The 19961-nt window shown below is 42.9% G+C and overlaps 1 protein-coding gene across 1 annotated transcript in view; it reads right to left on the reverse strand.

Annotated features, from left to right (window-relative positions):
* Positions 1-14428, reverse strand: part of pkp3b (plakophilin 3b) — a 50768-nt gene extending 36340 nt beyond the window's left edge. The window contains exon 1 of the mRNA XM_080760257.1: positions 13745-14428. Within this exon, the coding sequence (XP_080616383.1) occupies positions 13745-13997 (253 nt within the window). The 5' untranslated portion in view covers positions 13998-14428. The remainder of the gene's footprint in view (positions 1-13744) is intronic.
* Positions 14429-19961: the final 5533 nt, after the last annotated feature.

Below are 19961 nucleotides of genomic sequence, written 5' to 3' on the forward strand. Positions count from 1 at the left end.
GTAATTTATTGTCAGTTCTGGAAAGTACATTTACTCAAGTACTGTACAATTTTGAGACGGTCTTACTTATTATATTAGTATTTCCACTATACATCTCAGAGGCAAACATTGTACTTTTACTCCACTACAATTATTATAAAACTTTAGTTACCGGTACTCTGCATACAGTAACCACTTCAGCCCTATATACATTTCAGCCATTTGAAAATACCCGATCTACAAGCTCACAATCACAATGCAATGCATTAACATATTTGTTAAATCTGGTATATTTACATTAAATATTGTTAATTAATATGCGGTGTCCCGTCAAAATAAATAAAGTAAATTTAAATAAATGGACATCGTGAGAACCATTATGGTAAAATGAAAACAGATGATGGAAAACAGATCTACAAGCTCACACCACATTGCAGTGTGAGCTTGTAGATCTGCTATTTCCGATGCACGGTGCAGCTCTTGCAGCAGCTAGTGTGTGAGCTGTGTAACCATGGCAAACGTTGCATAATGTATGCTAGTGTATGCTAATACCATGATCTAACCATGGTGACCGAGTGGCAGAGTCTGTAATGGGAGAGTCTTATCTGGTCTGTCCGAGAGCGAGGACACACGCACACGCACACACACACACACACACACACACACGTGGCTCAGAGGAATAGTTACAAGGACAGATATAGGCTACCACAGTGTTTTTCAATATAGGGTCCAGGGACCACGAGGGGTGCACAAACGGAACAAAGTGGACCTGTAAGGGTGCATTTTGGTTCCGCTTGTACACTGTGATTTTACAGTGCGGATTGGAGTCCTAAGAAAATATATAATAACTAGAACTGCACTCTGCCGAGTGCATACTTGCTTGTTGCACACTAGTAGGCCATAAATGGCCTACTAGTGCGCAAGCAGAGCGCGCAAGTACTTTCGACCGCTGGAAAGTATCACATCTCAGTATCTCTGTGAAGGAACGTTTGAAATGTATAATCATTACGTGTAACTATTTGCTACCTAACTACTTTTTTACAGAAAAATGAATCATTTATATGTGATGAAAAAAAAGGTATATAAACTGAATTAAAATATATTATACAGTATAATTATTTTATTACTTATTGTAAATTGTCAATTGTTTTAAATGTATTTCATTTTGTACTATAGTGATATTAATACTAAATCATGATCAGAGTAATATGTGTCTCTAACTTCAATTTCTGTAATAATACTTTCAAATTTGTTGAAATATACATGATCTAAAATACTTCCGAAATCTGTAGTTGGATTTGTATTTAATTGTTTAAAGCCTAATCTTGACATGAAGGTCTTTATATTTATTTCTTTTTCAGTATAATGGTCTTCATTGAAATCTCCTATTATCATAATTGTGGAAGTCGGAGATGATAGATACTTTACCATTTTCTTGAGAAATGTGTTTAATTCAGTTTATACATACAGAGTATGTAGTTGTAATTTGATTAGCAGTATACCGTGGTTACTTGGTTCCAAAAAGTGAAGCCAAGTTTTTTTCAACCATAAGTCTGTGCCTGGTTTGCTGGGACCAGTTACAACATTACGTCATCGTTGAGAACTGGGACCAGAGTACATGGTGTGTATATGTATGACTAGCTCTCAGTGATGACGTAAGAGATATGGTCATCTGTGTAGTCTGGTCCCAGCAGACCAGGCACAGATTTACAAATTACAAATCACATTACAACTACATACAGAGTATGTAGTTGTAATTTGATTAGCAGTATACTGTGGTTACTTGGTTCCAAAAAGTGAAGCCAAGTTTTTTTCAACCGTAAGTCTGTGCCTGGTTTGCTGGGACCAGTTACAACATTACGTCATCCTTGAGAGAGTACATGGTGTGTATATGACGTAATGTTTTGTAACTTGTAACTTGTAACTTGTAACATTACGTCATATACACACCATGTACTCTCTCAAGGATGACGTAATGTTGTAACTGGTCCCAGCAAACCAGGCACAGACTTACGGTTGAAGAAAACTTGGCTTCACTTCGAAGAGACCAAGCGAAATGATTACTTGCGCGCTCTGCTTGCGCAAGTAATAATAATAATAACTAGAACTGCACTCTGCCGAGTGCATACTTGCTTGTTGCACACTAGTAGGCCATAAATGGCCTACTAGTGCGCAAGCAGAGCGCGCAAGTACTTTCGACCGCTGGAAACTATCACATCTCAGTATCTCTGTGAAGGAACGTTTGAAATGTATAATCATTACGTGTAACTATTTGCTACCTAACTACTTTTTTACAGAAAAATGAATCATTGATATGTGATGAAAAAAAAGGTATATAAACTGGTATATAAACTAAAATATATTATACAGTATAATTATTTTATTACTTATTGTAAATTGTCAATTGTTTTAAATGTATTTCATTTTGTACTATAGTGATCATAGAAATCATGATCAGAGTAATATGTGTCTCTAACTTCAATTTCTGTAATAATACTTTCAAATTTGTTGAAATATACATGATCTAAAATACTTCCGAAATCTGTAGTTGGATTTGTATCTCAGTGATGACGTAAGAGAAATGGTCATCTGTGTAATCTGGTCCCACCAGATACCACATTACGTCATCGTTGAGAGCTGGGACCAGAGTACACGGTGTGTATATGTATGACTAGCTCTCAGTGATGACGTAAGAGATATGGTCATCTGTGTAGTCTGGTCCCAGCAGACCAGGCACAGATTTACAAATTACAAATCACATTACAACTACATACAGAGTATGTAGTTGTAATTTAATTAGCAGTATACCGTGGTTACTTGGTTCCAAAAAGTGAAGCCAAGTTTTTTTCAACCGTAAGTCTGTGCCTGGTTTGCTGGGACCAGTTACAACATTACGTCATCGTTGAGAACTGGGACCAGAGTACATGGTGTGTATATGTATGACTAGCTCTCAGTGATGACGTAAGAGATATGGTCATCTGTGTAGTCTGGTCCCAGCAGACCAGGCACAGATTTACAAATTACAAATCACATTACAACTACATACAGAGTATGTAGTTGTAATTTGATTAGCAGTATACTGTGGTTACTTGGTTCCAAAAAGTGAAGCCAAGTTTTTTTCAACCGTAAGTCTGTGCCTGGTTTGCTGGGACCAGTTACAACATTACGTCATCGTGACCAGAGTACATGGTGTGTATATGACGTAATGTTGTAACTTGTAACTAGTCCCAGCAAACCAGGCACAGACTTACGGTTGAAGAAAACTTGGCTTCACTTCGAAGAGACCAAGCGAAATGATTACTTGCGCGCTCTGCTTGTGCAAGTAATAATAATAATAATAGCTCCAAGCAGTGATAAGTGACAATAAAAGCGAATCAAAGTGAAAATGCTTTTGCCGATGTGTACACAACTCTCTACATGTGATACAATTTCCCTGGAGAAATAAACAGGAAGCAAACGGTCAAGGAAAGCTTGATCATGTGATCTCCTGGATCTCCGCGATCTCCTGGATCTATTTCACAGAGAGTCAAGGGTAACTCAGGAGAAGGACGCCACCTAACGTATAAACTAAAAATCACACTTGTGTGAAGTGAGTGGTGCCTTTCATCATGATGATGTATGATGATAACGTCATCATAAAGCAGCCAATCAAATAATCACATTCCGCGCTACAAACACATTCCGTGCTAAAATGGGCATACACACAAAGCTGTGCATAGGAGTGGCTACACTGCTCAGAAACCTGCAACAGGCGTCCAAAGATGTCTTTGGCGATGTAGGCTTTAGAAAAGAGAATTTAAAACAAACAACTAAAAGCTTTAAAAAAATGTCAAGCACTGCATGTAGCTACTAGCTACACAACAACGTAACACAAATAGGCCTTCCTAATTAAAAAGGGTTTTAGCATGTTAAGACCGTTAGGAGTCCAGGGTCTGCGGTGCTCTTAAATCGCTAGGAAGGCTGTTCCAGAGGTGCAGTGCTGCCGAGCAGAATTAAGGCCCAGCCCACATGGTGCATAGCTTAGTACCTGGATCCTGATCCCCCATGGTGCATAGCTTAGTACCTGGATCCTGATCCCCCATGGTGCATAGCTTAGTACCTGGATCCTGATCCCCCATGGTGCATATAGCTTGGTACTGCGGATCTCCAGGAGGAAGCTGTTCGCAGAACTGAGGGTGCGGGTGGAAGTTTGTGGAGGCTTAATTAGTTCATGTAGGTAGAGAGGGGCACGTCTGTTTATGCAGTTGTGAGTGATTAGCAGGACCTAGTCCATCCATCCATCAACCCATCCATCTTCAACCATTTATCCAGACTGAGGCCGCAGGGGCACAAATTCCAATAGTTTCCTTTCCCAGGCAACATTAGCCAAATCACGAGGCGTTCCACGGCCACTGTGGATGTATAATCCCCCATCTGGTTCTCAGGGAGTCTCCTCCCAGTGGGACATGCACCAAGATAAAGAGAGGCGTTCATGAGGCATCCAACCAGAGAGCACCTTAATTGTCTCCTTTCCAAGTGAAGGAGCAGTGGTCATTGTACAAATGGAACCTCTTGAGAAGATACACTGAATGAAGTTCGTACAAGTTCAGGAGGGAACTCCCCTGAAGATCCCGTCGGAGGGTGAAGACACTGGGGACGACCCATGGTCGAGGAAAGTCCCCACCTGATAACAACCGTGAAAGGGTCCAATCTGTCCTGAGGGAGGATTTGGGGAGATAGTAAAAAAAAATGCATTGTGTATGTCTCAACCATCTCTGACCAAAGGTTCCCCTCATATTCTTGCTCTGTATTTCAACATGCGGCACACTCAAGCCAAGCCTGCATTCCCAATGTCTTATAGAAAATTATAAAATTATATCCTTAGTGATTCCCTGTTAACAGTCCAATTCCTTAACGATTCCTGTGAGTCGTCGTCGGAGTCACTTGGGGTCTTTAAGTCTAAGATGAACAGGTTATCCCATAGATTGAATCGGGAGTTTCCTCCAAAGAGGATGACACGATCTTGCATCACGCAACAGCACATCCTAAACATCCTCCACGGGCCTATCCCCTCAGACGCGACCTTCTCCCAGGAGAAGGTCTCTGGACTGAATTTACACAGATCAGTGAAGGCCTCCCAACCTTTCATGCCACCAAATATGTACAGCTCTCCATTGTAGGAAAAGGCTGCATGACCCCAGCGTCTTTCTGGAGGATGCTGTGCAGGAGGTGTTCTCTGCCAGGAGTCGGTCTCTGTGTCAAACACTCTGATGTTGTTGGAGCACTTTGGTATGTCTTTTCCTATTCCCCCAAATACAAACATATTTGTCCCTATGATTGTGGCAGAGTGACATGATGAAGCAGGTGGAGGAATGCCTCTGGTGTTAATTGAAGACCATACCATAGTGGTGGTGTTCAACTTGTGTATGTCATTAAAGAACTTGATTTTCCACAGTAGTAATCCTCCATAGATATACATGTCCTTCCGCAAGAGACAGGCTGAGTGGCCACCCCTCGGCGGCGGAATGGTTCCATACACCGGGGGCTTGGACCATCTGTGGGTGTTGACGTCAAATGCAAAAAGCACTTTGCATAAAGTGGGCTGCGGTAAGGAAAAGCCTCCCCAGATGTAGATGGTATTTTCTATTAGCACGGCTGTGTGCTGTGAGCGAAAGGAGGGAAACACTACGGGAGGTGCTTCTCTGTTCAGCGACTTCACCGGGGGCAACTTCATCCAGTTCAGGGACACTGTGTTGAAGATGTACACGCCGACCTGACTTGCGTGGTTCCTGTGACTGATCCCTCCAAACGAGAAGATCCTCTGACCGACCGTCACCGCAACGTGACGGTACTTCCTTCTTCCTTCCAGATGCTCCGCCCAGTAGGGCATTCTTCACATCACTGACGTAGGATCCAACTGGACCGGTCAATACGTTGCTCTGTAGGATAACTGGTGTCCTCTTGAGCAGGCTTTGTCGACACAGAAAGCAGAAAGTCCTTACAGAAGAATCCCAGGACGGAGGACAAAACCAGTATATAGGAGACACTCCTCTTCAGTGGGACGTGACCTACAGACTAGCACTCATTGCGAAACGTTGCTACATTTATAATGTGTATTTGACAATTCACTTTAAAATGGCTGACTATGACAACAATGTGGTGTCATTGGGTGATGACACTACATCATCCATTAAAGAAACGGTCAAAATGACCTCTCAGACATGCTAGTGTTAAGGGTTCAGAGTCTTTCTCAAGGACACTTTGACATTAACTCTGGCTCTACCGGCCACTCTACTGCCACCCCCATACTGTCTGTCTGTCTGTCTGTCTGTCTGTGATAACGGGTACAACAGGTATTGCGTAACTGAGGGCCATGCCTTCCCAATGTTTCTTTCTTTACCCTTTTTTTGCACAAGTTACATAAAGTTAGGATGATTGAAGACAGATGAGGGTTTTGGGCGTTTTAATATCTGGGGCCGGTCCAACAACAACCTATAATCATCATAACATCCCGAGTCACGATAGGACAAGAAAACTCATTACAGCAGGTCATCAATAAGACGTCCGGGGACACTAGGGGGTCCTCAGACTTACTACAGGGGCGCTGGCAAATCTCTGTATGATAGCAACTTTACAAGAGAAAACACACACAAAAAACACTAGAACCCTTGCATCCCTATTCCGAGGAAGACATTATTCGAGAATAAGTTCAAGTTCACAATGCATAGCAGCGTTCAGTGTTGTGAACTTGTAGATCGGATATTTTCAGCAAAGAGGTTTAGATGTGAAAAAGAGCAGGCCAAGTACAGAGCCAACTGTCACGTTTTGAGGGTTTAAACTAAAGTGGTTAAATGTTAACACACAAAATGTCACTCCTGTGTGAAGTGAGGGGCGCTCTTATCATTATACACCAATCAAATCTTCACTATGGTACACACAAACACACAACGCTGTGCATGGGAGGGGCTCTCAAAACTACACATAAACTTGAATCCATCATATTAATAAAAAACAACACACAGTCCAACGTTGGTGACTGCACGCAGACGCAATGCTATGATTCACTTTGTTATGAGATTAAACTATATGATAAATGTTTTACTTTAAAGGATAATTTCGGACTAGAAGGCTTTCTTACCTTTATTTGTAGTTGTTACGTCCCCACCAAAGAGGTCCAGGTGTTATTTTGTGCAAAAGTGCATTATTGGCTATTCCCCTATAATGCAGTATGAGCCCTCAATGGGGGTTTTCATGCTAATTCGCTTATTTCCCTCAAAATAAATAGTAAAGTGTGCCGCTTGGGATATTATTTACATTATGAAGAGACGATATATGTATACAAAAATAAATGTGAGCGATGGAAATATTCGAATTAGCACAACAACCCAATGCCCCATTCAATTCAATGCAATTCATTCATTGAGGGCTTATGGTAGGGGAAATAGCCAATAATGCGCTTTTGCACAAAGTAACGTAACAACTACAAATAAAGGTAAGAAAGCCTTCTAGTTCTAGTAGTCTGAAATTCTCAAAATGGAGTATCCTGTAATGGTGATTTCTTGACAAGCAGCGCGTCTGGCTTGCAAACGTTTCCACGATTTAGCCTCTCGGTAGCAAAATAAGTTTGTTTCGATATGTCGCTATACATAGGATATGTAGTGGGGGTTCCCTGCTGTCTGACTTATGGGCAGTCCCCCCCAAGAGAGGTGGGCTGAGCTAACCGGCTGAAGGAACACACAGCATGAAGCGGCCCAGTGGAGAGGTAATCTCGGCACCACTGAAAAAGAGGGTCCCAGACCTCAGTGTGTTCTCCGAGAACTAATTAAAGGTTGAAATGAAATGAAATGAGGTAAAGAAGAGATGGACAGTGGGCCTACATCACCCACCGCCTCAGAGTGGAGCCACCTGCCGACACCACCATGCCCAGACAGCTGGGCAGCGGGCCTACATCACCCACCGCCTCAGAGTGGAGCCACCTGCCGACACCACCATGCCCAGACAGCTGGGCAGCGGGCCTACATCACCCACCGCCTCAGAGTGGAGCCACCTGCCGACACCACCATGCCCAGACAGCTGGGCAGCGGGCCTACATCACCCACCGCCTCAGAGTGGAGCCACCTGCCGACACCACCATGCCCAGACAGCTGGGCAGCGGGCCTACATCACCCACCGCCTCAGAGTGGAGCCACCTGCCGACACCACCATGCCCAGACAGCTGGGCAGCGGGCCTACATCGTTGCCATCACCCCTGCATGGCCAGAGTGTGGGTTTTATTAGTGTCTTGCATTTTGTCTTGTATTTTGTCGCTTGTATTTTTGGGCATATTACTTGGTCTTTTGACTGTTTTCTTTCTGACTCTCTCTCTCGGATGGAAACTAGCATATTTACATTGCATTGTATGTGTAGTGTTAATTAATATGTGCTATCCCGTCCAAATAAACCTATGAATGAATGAATAGCCTAAAATAATCTCACATCAGAAGTTATGCCGTTCAATTTGTATCAATGTATCCTATACCATCCACTGGCATGAGTCCATGACGGACTTGCAAGAATAAATCTAAATGTAATTTAAAAATAATTGATATTCAGTAAAATAACAGTTTAAAAAAGAGCAGATCAACAAGTTCAACGAGAAAGTACAGTCTGCTTGTAGATCTTCTATTTGTGCACAAAAACGGCTTAATCTGACTAATCTGATTATGTCCATTTATTTGTTATGAAGGATTAATTGTTATAATAAAGAAAGAAAAGTAAAAACAAATCTAACAAAAATGTGCGTCTTAATTATTAAATTAATTGAAAAATCAATCAATACAATAATGGCTTAGAAGGTAAATAACAGCTACAACCTTACAGCAGAACTTATTTCTTTAGCTACTTCACAACTGTGGCCACATTCATGCCATGAGAAACAGAGAGAGAGAGAGACCAGATAAATGTTTATTATATGATGCACAAATGTGTTTCCAATCAAACTCATTCCTCAATTACATTTTATGACTATAATTAGCAGGACTCTCTTTCTCTCTCTCTCTCTCTCTCTCTCTCTCTCTCTCTACTGAGCTTCTGATTGCAAAACTAGAAGCATGTCAGTGATTTATGGTTCCATGTTTTAGTGAGAGAGCTTCACATTCCTCTATGGCCGGAGAGTAGAGGAGAGAGGAGAGAAGAGATGAGATTAGAAGAAGAGAAGAGAAGAGAAGAGAAGAGAAGAGAAGAGAAGAGAAGAGAAGAGAAGAGAAGAGAAGAGAAGAGAAGAGAAGAGAAGAGAAGAGAAGAGAAGAGAAGAGAAGAGAAGAGTTTTATCACACTAGTCAGAGCTGGTTTGTGGACTTCTGCTATACAATTACAATTCCAGTGGTTCTCTAACTTTCTAATTTCAATGACCACTATAGCTCTGAGATTGTACAAATAGATTGAACCAAATAGACCCTGTTTGTACAATCTAAGAGTCGCAGACCTGTAAGGGGTCCATTTGTACACTCTCAGAGTCACAGACCTGCATGGGTCCATTTGTTTCCATGTGTACACTCTCAGGGTTACAGACCTGTAAGGGTCTGTTTGGAACCCCTTAAAGAAATGCTTAATTTCACTTTCAAAACAATTTTGGGTTAGGCTATTTTATCTATACTAAACCTTGTATTGACCTGGGGTCTGTAGCCTGACATAAACCTTAAGCCAAACCACACCAGTTGCAACTCCTTGCTACAAAACCGTTGCAAGGAGTTGCAACCAATGCATTGGTGTGGTTGACCCTAAAACGGTTTTGTTGCAAGGACTTGCGACAGGTGTGGTCTGGGCTTTACATTGACCTGGGGTCTGTTGTAGCCGGACATGAACCTTACATTGACCTGGGGTCTGTAGCCTGACATGAACCTTACATTGACCTGGGGTCTGTAGCCTGACATGAACCTTACATTGACCTTGGGTCTGTAGCCTCAACACACCCTACATTGAGCAGACCCAGACCAGACTATGACACCCACAGTGGTCTAAAATAGACCACGGCCAGCATCCTGCTCTCTGATAAGACCCTGTCCAGAGCTAATTGGGTCAGGAATGTACCCACGGCACGCATCATGTGATCACCAGCCAATGATGCACAGCCTACTGATAGGCCACTGTAGGACGACCTTGAACTCAAAACATCTGACCACTGTTGCCAGATTTTGCAAGAGAAACGAGCAACTAGGTTTACGAAAAAACGTAAAAGGTAGCAACCAAAAGTCACATAAGCATTTTGGGGGTCCTTGACATGAAAATGTTTGACCACCACTGACATAACCTTTACAGAACACTGATCTAGAAAACATTTGTAGAATCAACCTCAGGTCTTAATGGGTTAACACACTGACGGTGTAAAAATGGACCCTTATGGATCCATGTTTACACTGTCAGAGTTAAATGAACACCATACTGTAACTGTAGCAGGTGGTCTGCATCACAGAGACACATGTGGGCCATAATGTTTGAGTTATCGACACACACACACACACACACACACACACACACACACACACACACACACACACACACACACACACACACACACACACACACACACACACACACACACACACACACACACACACACACACACACACACACACACACACACACACACACACACACACTTTACAACCAACACCCCAAAACAATTCAAATCACATGTGGTAGCTAGGGCTGGGTCATATGGACTCAATCAAATACCATATCACAATATGTTTTCTTTACCAAATACCTTCATTCCACATGGATATAGTGAGGATATTGCATGGATGACTATTAGTGTATTTAGTGTCACATCACGAACGATATCAACACAACATAATGTATTCCCACTTCCCAGCACTACTCCTGTTGTCTCTCAGATCTTCCCTGTTATTAGCCTGGTGCCGTGTCACACCCCTGTCTCCCAAGCCAAACGTTATGTACTGACGTTTCTGACAAATTGAGAAACGTATAGTCCGACGGCTAATTTATGTCGGACTAACAGGGATGTCAGAGTTATGGGCATGCAGTTTCTTTGTCACTTCAGTTACACAGACCTATAGCTGGGGACCCCCTGAAACCCTCTCAAGGAGAGGACCCCACTTTGAGAACCACTCGGCTCCATAACTTGCCGACAACAATGTGAAACGGTACAAATAATGACCTGTTTTATCTGTCTCCAGATCCGATCTCAATCTTCCTGTTCTTTCAAACCCTAAGCGGCCCAAAATGAGTCATCTAACCAGCTTCTGTGTGTGTGTGTGTGTGTGTGTGTGTGTGTGTGTGTGTGTGTGTGTGTGTGTGTGTGTGTGTGTGTGTGTGTGTGTGTGTGTGTGTGTGTGTGTGCGCGCGCGTGCATGTGTGCGTGGGGCTAAACAAATGACAACAAGCATAAACAAAGCAGCAAACACCAACTTGCAAATGACCAGCAGTAGCAGCCCCGCCCTGTCTGCCTACATGGCCAGCCCTGATTGGCTGGCTGCTGCACTGGCCTCACAGGGGGTTACTACAGTCACGTCAAGAGGCGTCAGCCCAGCTGGTTGATGCATTTCACACTAGTGCGCGGCTTCGACTTATAGCGCGGGCAAAGCGTTTCCGGTTTTCCCCTCATAATGGGAGTGGATGGGACTTAAGCTGCTTGACACGACCGTGTGGTTACTAGGGGTGGGACGATATATTGAGTGATATTGATTAGTTAGTACGTCTAGTAGTAGTAGGCTATACCCATTGTTGTGGACAAGTTGCAAAGTTGCAGTCAGTGTTTCGCAGTTTGGCGGAGGCAAGATTCATGTAGCCTTATTGGCCAGTTTGTGACACAAAAAAATCTTGTAAGATTTTGGAATAAATAGATAATTCCAGATTTTTGCCTTTTATGGTTATTTCTTCATTTTAAGTTACAGATATCATGTATATTCAATATATCGAATATGGTGATTATGATCATTATCGAGGGCCTCATATCGCCACAGATATCGTATCGTGAGGTACTCATAACATCCCATGACCCGCTCATGACATTACTGAGTCTCCTATTGGCCCTTGACCCGCTCATGACATTACTGAGTCTCCTATTGGCCCTTGACCCACTCATGACATTACTGAGTCTCCTATTGGCCCTTGACCCGCTCATCACATTATTGAGTCTCCTATTGGCCCTTGACCCGCTCATCATATTATTGAGTCCTATTGGCCCTTGACCCGCTCATCACATTATTGAGTCTCCTATTGGCCCTTGACCCGCTCTTTTACACTTTACACAACTTTTTAACATTTACACACTACAGTTGTCAATGTGCAGCCACACCCTCAATTTTGCACGACCCCACTGGGGCTCTCGAACCATAGTTTAAGAAACTCTGAACTAGATGGAGAACCAGCAAAATGATGAAGTAATAAAAATACATGCAGGCCACGCTGTCATGTTAAGATAACGGCGACATGATCAATATTCAATGTGCAAGTTAGTAATTTATCAGACGCTCTTTACTGTATATCCAGTGACTTACAATAATCAATGTAAACAGATGCAATAGAATGCAGAGAGTTTAGTGCCTAGGATCACATATAAGTTTAGTGCCTAGGATCACATACAGTGTAGTGCCTATAGGATCACATAGACAGTGTAGTGCCTAGGATCACATATAAGTTTAGTGCCTAGGATCACATACAGTGTAGTGCCTATAGGATCACATAGACAGTGTAGTGCCTAGGATCACATATAAGTTTAGTGCCTAGGATAGGATCACACATAGACAGTGTAGTGCATAGGATCACATATAGGTTTAGTGCATAGGATCACATATAGACAGTGTAGTCTGTAGTGCCTATAGGGCCTATAGGATCAGGTAAACAATTAACCGACTAAAACAGGTCAACAAATGAACCTAGCATCTGTCCAATTAATATTATCTAAATGCCAATTTTGAGTGGTGCAACCACTCCTGTCCTATTAGACAGCTATAGTGTCCCTGGGTCCCTGGCTGGGTCCGAGCACGAAAATAGCATTTGGTTGGTTTTCACCACCATGTGTCACTGCAACCTGTGTCACTGACCCCCCTGGGGACCCCCACACGGCAACTCTGTCATTTCTCAACCGTTTCGGACGTGGGGCGTCTTGCCGGAACCGGGCCGGCACGCTGGGCGTGGTCATGTGGGTCTGGAACTTCCGGGGACCCTTGGGGACCCCCACATGGAGTTGCACCACTCTCTTCACACGGGTGTGATTTTAACCTCTACATAAGACGCCAAAGCAGCCTGTACTACGGTCAATCTACTACTACACCATTGGTTCTCAAAGTGGGGTCCAGGGACCCCCAGTGGTCCATGGGGAGGTTCCAGGGGGTCCCCAGCCAAAATAGTTAATCACAATAATGTTAACCACATTATATGCTGGCAAAAAGTAACTGTGATGTACAAGCTCACATAGTTTGAAAGATATCGAAAATGTTTGGAATAGCCAATTTTTCTCTCTTCTGAGGGGTCCCTGCACAAAACCTTTCAAAATGCATCAATTTGACATGAAAACGTTTGAGAACTACAGCTGTGCTGATACACACAATCAACAAACTGTACTGAAAGCTGAAATCATGACAGACAGGCACATTCATCTAAACCAGTGTGAAAATAGCCTACATAAATAGGCTATTATGAAAGTATCCTTCCGAATCACCCTAGAGTAGGGTGCCAGTGTCACGGCACTCACTTTGAGAAACCAGGCTGATAAATGAATCGTGACACAGTGCTGTCTCACCACAAGTCCACCACCATACGGTTCTCTTCTCTATTCTCTCACCTGTTGCTGATCCGCACACAGAGCCGTTGAGCCTGGGCATCGAGGACGACTTCTTCTCGGCCAGTCTCATGCGGACCTGCTCCTGGACCCTCCTGGCCCGGGCCGAGGGGTCCTGGACGCCCGCAGCCGCTGACGACGGGACCGCTATCTGGAGGTCCGACGGCACCATGTAGGCGGTGCATGCCGAGTTGGAGGGCTGCAGGGCGGACAGAAAGCAGCCGTCTCTCCCCCCAGTGGCCACGGCTGCGCTCATTGTGGGAAGAAAGAATTAAAAATACACCCACAAATAATGGATTTAAAAAAATATTTAGCCTAAAGATGATATCAAAGTGAAAAGATCCCCCGGAATCCGGTAGAGGGGTTGAGTTGATGATTCTTTAAGATATTAATCCGATTAGAAAGTGGAAAAAGTAGGTTAAAATGTTTTCTCGGGTCCGGTAAGAGGTGAGTGGCCCTCTGCTCCGCTCCGCTCTGCTCCAAATGGAAATATTATAACGTGAAAAGAAAATATGTTATTTCACAAACCCGTTAGGAAAAACATGATGGTAATTATGTAAAATCCTCTAACGTTTGGTTTGACGTGCTGGTGTGGTGGTGAAATAATCCACTGCTTTAAAGAAAGATAGCTTAGTTAGTGTGTTTAATTGTAAGTCCAGACTCAAGTGTACTGTGTGCGTCCGTGTGTGTGTTGTGTGCTCAGTACGTGTCGCTACCACTTCATGTGTTGGATAAGTTCTGGAGGAGGCGGGGCCTACTGTCAACGTCACCCTGACTGGCAGACGTGATGTCCCCGAATACACCTGCTGCTAGCCGTGCGTGCGTGCGTGTGTGTGTGTACTGTCTGGTTCAAAGCTGGAGACTCTCCACTGAGTCACCACAATAACTGACGGCATTTGAGCCACGGACCACCATTTGATGAGATTCATCCTCTCAGACCCAAAACTTATAATATTTTGTTATATTTGGATAAGATTTGTCCACAATTCAATACTGTATAGGCTTATTGATGTTGGTATATAGTATAGGAGAGATAACAGGCAAACGTAGATCAAAATAACAATTCTTTGACATTCTCAAATTGTGTAGACTTCTTGTGAATAAGTAATGCAGATGTTTAACAATAATTTAACTCTTTCAGAGTTAAAGAGGGTCCATTTGGTTACCAAGTCTCCATCATTTCTTAGCTGCATGGGGACCACCTGGAACTCCCTCAAGGACTAGTGGTCCATGGACCACTGGTTCAGGTTGAGAATCCCTGGCCCATATTATATTTAAAAAAAATAAGTTGAGTAAAGTGAATACATGTATGAATGACCTCAGCATGATCCCGGACTGACCCTGTGACCCTCGACTGGTGGAGAGTTAAAGTTTACTCCACTATACATCTCAGAGGCAAATATTGTACAATACTTTTTTTTATAACCTCTGACTGATCGCCTGACCCCCTGACCTGACCTCACCCTGATCCCTCCCAGCAATATGTACACACGCACGTATATGCACGTACGCCCGCATGCGTATGTACGCACTTCACACCAGGAGTCATTGGCATCTGATGTAGATGACATCATGGAGGTTGGAAGTTACATTGACCTGAAGATAGTTAAAAACTTTCACATCCACTTGCATTTCCAGCCTTACAGTTAGGAAATATTATGGTAGGCCTACACATGTCGCAGTCATTTGAGTAATAGTTTTAGCCATATTTTAGTCATCTGAAAGGTTTTAGTCTAGTTTTAGTTGACTAAATAAGATTTTAGTTGAATAAAGTTGATTTTGTTGACTCAAAAGGATGTTGGCAGGCCTTGATGGCATCATAATGGCAGATTTTACACTTGGTTGCAGCATGCTGAAAATAGCCGTTCTACAAGCTCAAAAACCGTCGGAGCGCAAGCTTGTACATCTGCTATTTCCAGACTGCAGTGCAATCAAAAAGAAAATAATTTGAGTTCTACTGGATCTCTGCTCCATTAGTCCCTATCTAATATTATAGTAGCCCTATAGTTTTTATTTGTTGATGAAATTGTCAATTTAATATTTTAGTCTTAGTTTTAGTCACATAGTTTATATTTAATCTTTATGTAGCCTAGTTTTTGTCACACGTACACATGCGTACACATGTGCGTGCATGTGCGCATGCACAACAGGATTGTTGTCATCTGATATCCGTATTTGTCATGAGGGAGTGTAGTTACATACAGTAGTTCATAACGTTTTACCACCACTAGCATTTCCAGCTGTACGGTTAGAATATACTCAATATAGAAATTATATTAGAACTGACTGCGATCCGGGGGTTGGCGAAAGGGCCTTTCTTTGTGGAGTTTGCATGTTCTCCCCGTGTCCCCTAGGGTAGATACCCTCACAAAAACATGCCGTAATCCTGGTCTCTAAAACTACCTCCCCCTGGCCAGCCGGGGCGCCTGATGGAGGGGAAAGGAACTGGTCGGAATAACGTGTCCCTTCCACACGCTACGTCCGGCCGGGGAAATTCCCCTCTGTCAGGTGAAAAGAAGCAGCTTGGACTCTTCATGCATAGAAGGAGGCATGAGGTCAGTCCGCTGCCCCCCCAGGTTGGCAGAGGAAGTGTAGCGCCCAGGATTACATTAGACAATTGGCACTGGGTGAAAAGAAAATTGGGTTACAAAATCGTGGGATAAAAATTTAAATAATAAAAAAAAGAACTGACTGCGATAAACAAAATATCTCGGCTGTCTCTGCAGAAAGCAGCTACCGGTATGTCCAAAATATTAACTTAGTGCGTCAAAGTTGATATGGTGATTTTATACATTGTCAGTATACATGTGTCATCATTATATTATCATCACTTTACTATACAGCTCAAGTCGATATATATAGAGGTTTTTGACCATTAATATGGAGATATATAATGCAGGGGTCTTCAACAGGGGGTCCAGGACCCCTAGGGGGTCCCCAGAGTTACTACAGCGGGCCACTTTCATTGAAGATAGCAGACCTTATAAGATCACAACAGATCGGCTATTTTTGGCAAAGATGTTTGAGTGAAAAGAGAACAAACCAAGTAAAGAGCCAACGGTCAAGTTTACTACAGTATAGGTATTGAGGGTTGAAGTGGTTAAATTAAGTTAACATATTAACATAAATGTAATATGAATCTATCTATGAAATGTATGGAAAAAGTAACAACATGTAGTGGGGGGACACTGTTCCTTCTCTCTCTCTCAGCTAAGGGGTCCAAGTTGACCTGAAAAACGTGTGTGTGCGCGCGTGATCTGAACACATTCCGCAGTGATGTCATGCTCCCTGCAGGTCAGTGTCCTGCAATCACAGCTCTGGAACACAGTGAGGTCATCACTCAGGCAGGCGGCAGGAAGCCATGACATCACTATGTCTCAGGGCGTCTCCTGTTGTCATGTGATACCACTGCTTCACATGTCATCAACAAACTGTTACTGTAACATCACTCACAGACTTCACAGTCACAATCATCTTTGTAAAACTGAGTTTGAAATATGACTTGGAAGAGAGAGAAAGGCGGAGGGGGAGCAAGGAGAAGTTATATGTCTAACCTCATGTACATAAGAGGATGTCACAGTTCGATTGGAAAACCAGGAATGCTTGTTTTCTCCGAGTTCACCGCCCCTCTTGCTGTTCACGGCGATTCGTTCGCCTAAGGTCGCTCGGCACCGGCTCAAGTCACCTTCAGAGTCAGACGGCATGCCTCGGCAGGAGTCAGCACCTTTGCAAAGATGATGGTGAAAAAATAAATCAGCGTGATGTACAAGAGAGAAGAGTATCATCCATAAAAAGGTCACTTTCACTGGTAGGCAGGTCCACGTGGAAGCAGTAGACCGACATTTTGAGGGGCAGGCCCTCAAGTGAAAAAAGGGCACCTTGTGCGGCGCGTGGAACTGCTGGCTGCCTTAATAGTGCATGAGATTTATATATAACATATGGAATGTCAGGTTCTGATATACTGGTATATCCATATATGGAGATCTAAGGGATTGAGGTCAGATGTATAGAGTTGATCTCCATATATGGGCTTAACTGCGATAGCAGGGCGCGTTGGGTGTTAATTTACAAAAAAGGAAAAAAATGGAGATAAGAGGTTTCTGTCCGACAGATACATGCAGTGTATTGTATTATTGCAATATTGTCTTGGGAACGGTAATAAGAACCACACCCCAGGTGGGGGACGCACGCACGAAATGCACGCATGCGCACGCACGCACGCACACACGCACGCGCGCACACACACACACACACACACACACTGTGAAAACAGACAACAGAGAATAGTTGCACAAAGTGATGAGTCGTGCATTTTCTTGCACTTGCGTTGAGTTTCAGATGCTGCATCACAAATATAAAACGTGTGCTGTTTTTGAAGATGATGTCAGTGACTGTTGTGTCATTGCTAATAGCCATGAACACTCCCAAATATTAACATGTATTATCAAACTACCAGTGGTGGGAAAAAGTACACACATGTTTTACTTAAAATACTGCAATGTAGAAATACTGTGTTACAAGTACAAGTCCGCTATTCAAAATGTACTTGAGTAAAAGTACAAAAGTATTGGCCACATGAAGTATCAAAAATAAATGTACTTGCAGAATGTCCCGTTTCGCAAGTTTGCAAATGAATAAAAATGTATAAAGTATTTTGAAAATAGCCGATCTACAAGCTCACAATGCATCTAAAAAAAGTGCACTTATATGTGCACGCATGCATGCACATATAAGGGTGCTGTGCATGTGCTTTGTCCACGTGCATGTGGTTCCCATCTGTTCCTGTTCTGTTGTGTGTGTGTGTGTGTGTGTGTGTGTGTGTGTGTGTGTGTGTGTGTGTGTGTGTGTGTGTGTGTGTGTGTGTGTGTGTGTGTGTGTGTGTGTGTGTGTGTGTGTGTGTTTCATTTGTGTGATGGAAGGTTTTCAACATGCACACTCGCCAAACATGAAGTTTTAGTTGACATCATTCTGATCTACACAGACAGACAGACAGACAACAGGCCGTCAGGAGGGGGGGGGGGGGTACCAGGCACACACATCCCCGCTGAAAAACAGCCAACACACACACACACACACACTGCATGCACACACACACACACACACACACACACACACAGTGTGCGTGCTTGCGTGCATGCGTATCAGGGTGTGTGTGTCAGGGTGTGTACATCATCAAAGACATTCCTCTGACAGGAGGACTTATGAAGCTCATATGGATCTGATTGTTTACGCTTCTGCAGACACAAGACAGGCCAGGAGGTCAACGGAACTGTTGAGTTTCACAGCAAATTTTGAATTAGTTTCAGTTGTAGTGTGTTTAGTTTTAGTTTAAATTTAGTTTAGTTTTAGTCATATTATAGTCATCTGAAATGTTTTAGTTTTTTAGTCTAGGACTATATATCATACGATTTTAGTCGACTAAATGTGCGGTTGTTTTTGACACTTGCATGCTGGAAATAGCAGATCTAAAGCTCACAGCGTGCCACAGCGCGTTATTATACGAAACATACAGTCTATACATTTCGGTCATTTGAAAATAGCCGATCTACAGCTCACAATTATACATTTATAAACTTGAAATGGGACATTCTGCATAATGAGTACTTTACATTTTGGTACTTAAAGTAGCCCTACTTTTGTACTTTTACTCAAGTGCATTTTGAATTCTGGACTTCTAACAGCTGAGTATTTCCGTATTGCCTTATTGATACTTTTACTTAAGTAAAAAAATCGAAGTACTTTTTCCATCACTGGATTTTACTTTCTTTACATAATAGCGTTTGAGTGTGCCTCTGTAGTCCCATTGGCTTCAATAGCAGTCAGAGGAGCCAATGGAATCGCTCCCATCTTCTGACATTAATTTACATATCTGGAGTCAACAACGTGAACCCTAATTAGCTCGTTAGTGAATAGACTTTGACAAAAGTTTCCAAGTGTAATCCATGTCATACTTCTGTGATTAATAGATTACAAAATGATATATGACATGTGTTCACACTGGCAGCTACAGAAGATACAAAGGTACAACAAAACTATGCAGCACAGAACTGACACTCACAGAACTGACACTTTGTATCTGTAAGTTCAAGTTGTAGCTTTTGTAGCAGTTACAAATGTCTGTATCTTTCATGTCTGCTGCCTTCCATTGACAAAGATGAATGGTAGCCTAGATTGTACACTGTACATTGTCCAGTGTGAACACAACAGTTTTGAGAGTTTT

Source organism: Protomyctophum bolini, assembly GCF_963924005.1.
Source record: "Protomyctophum bolini genome assembly, chromosome: 1".
Taxonomy (NCBI): Eukaryota; Metazoa; Chordata; class Actinopteri; order Myctophiformes; family Myctophidae; genus Protomyctophum; species Protomyctophum bolini.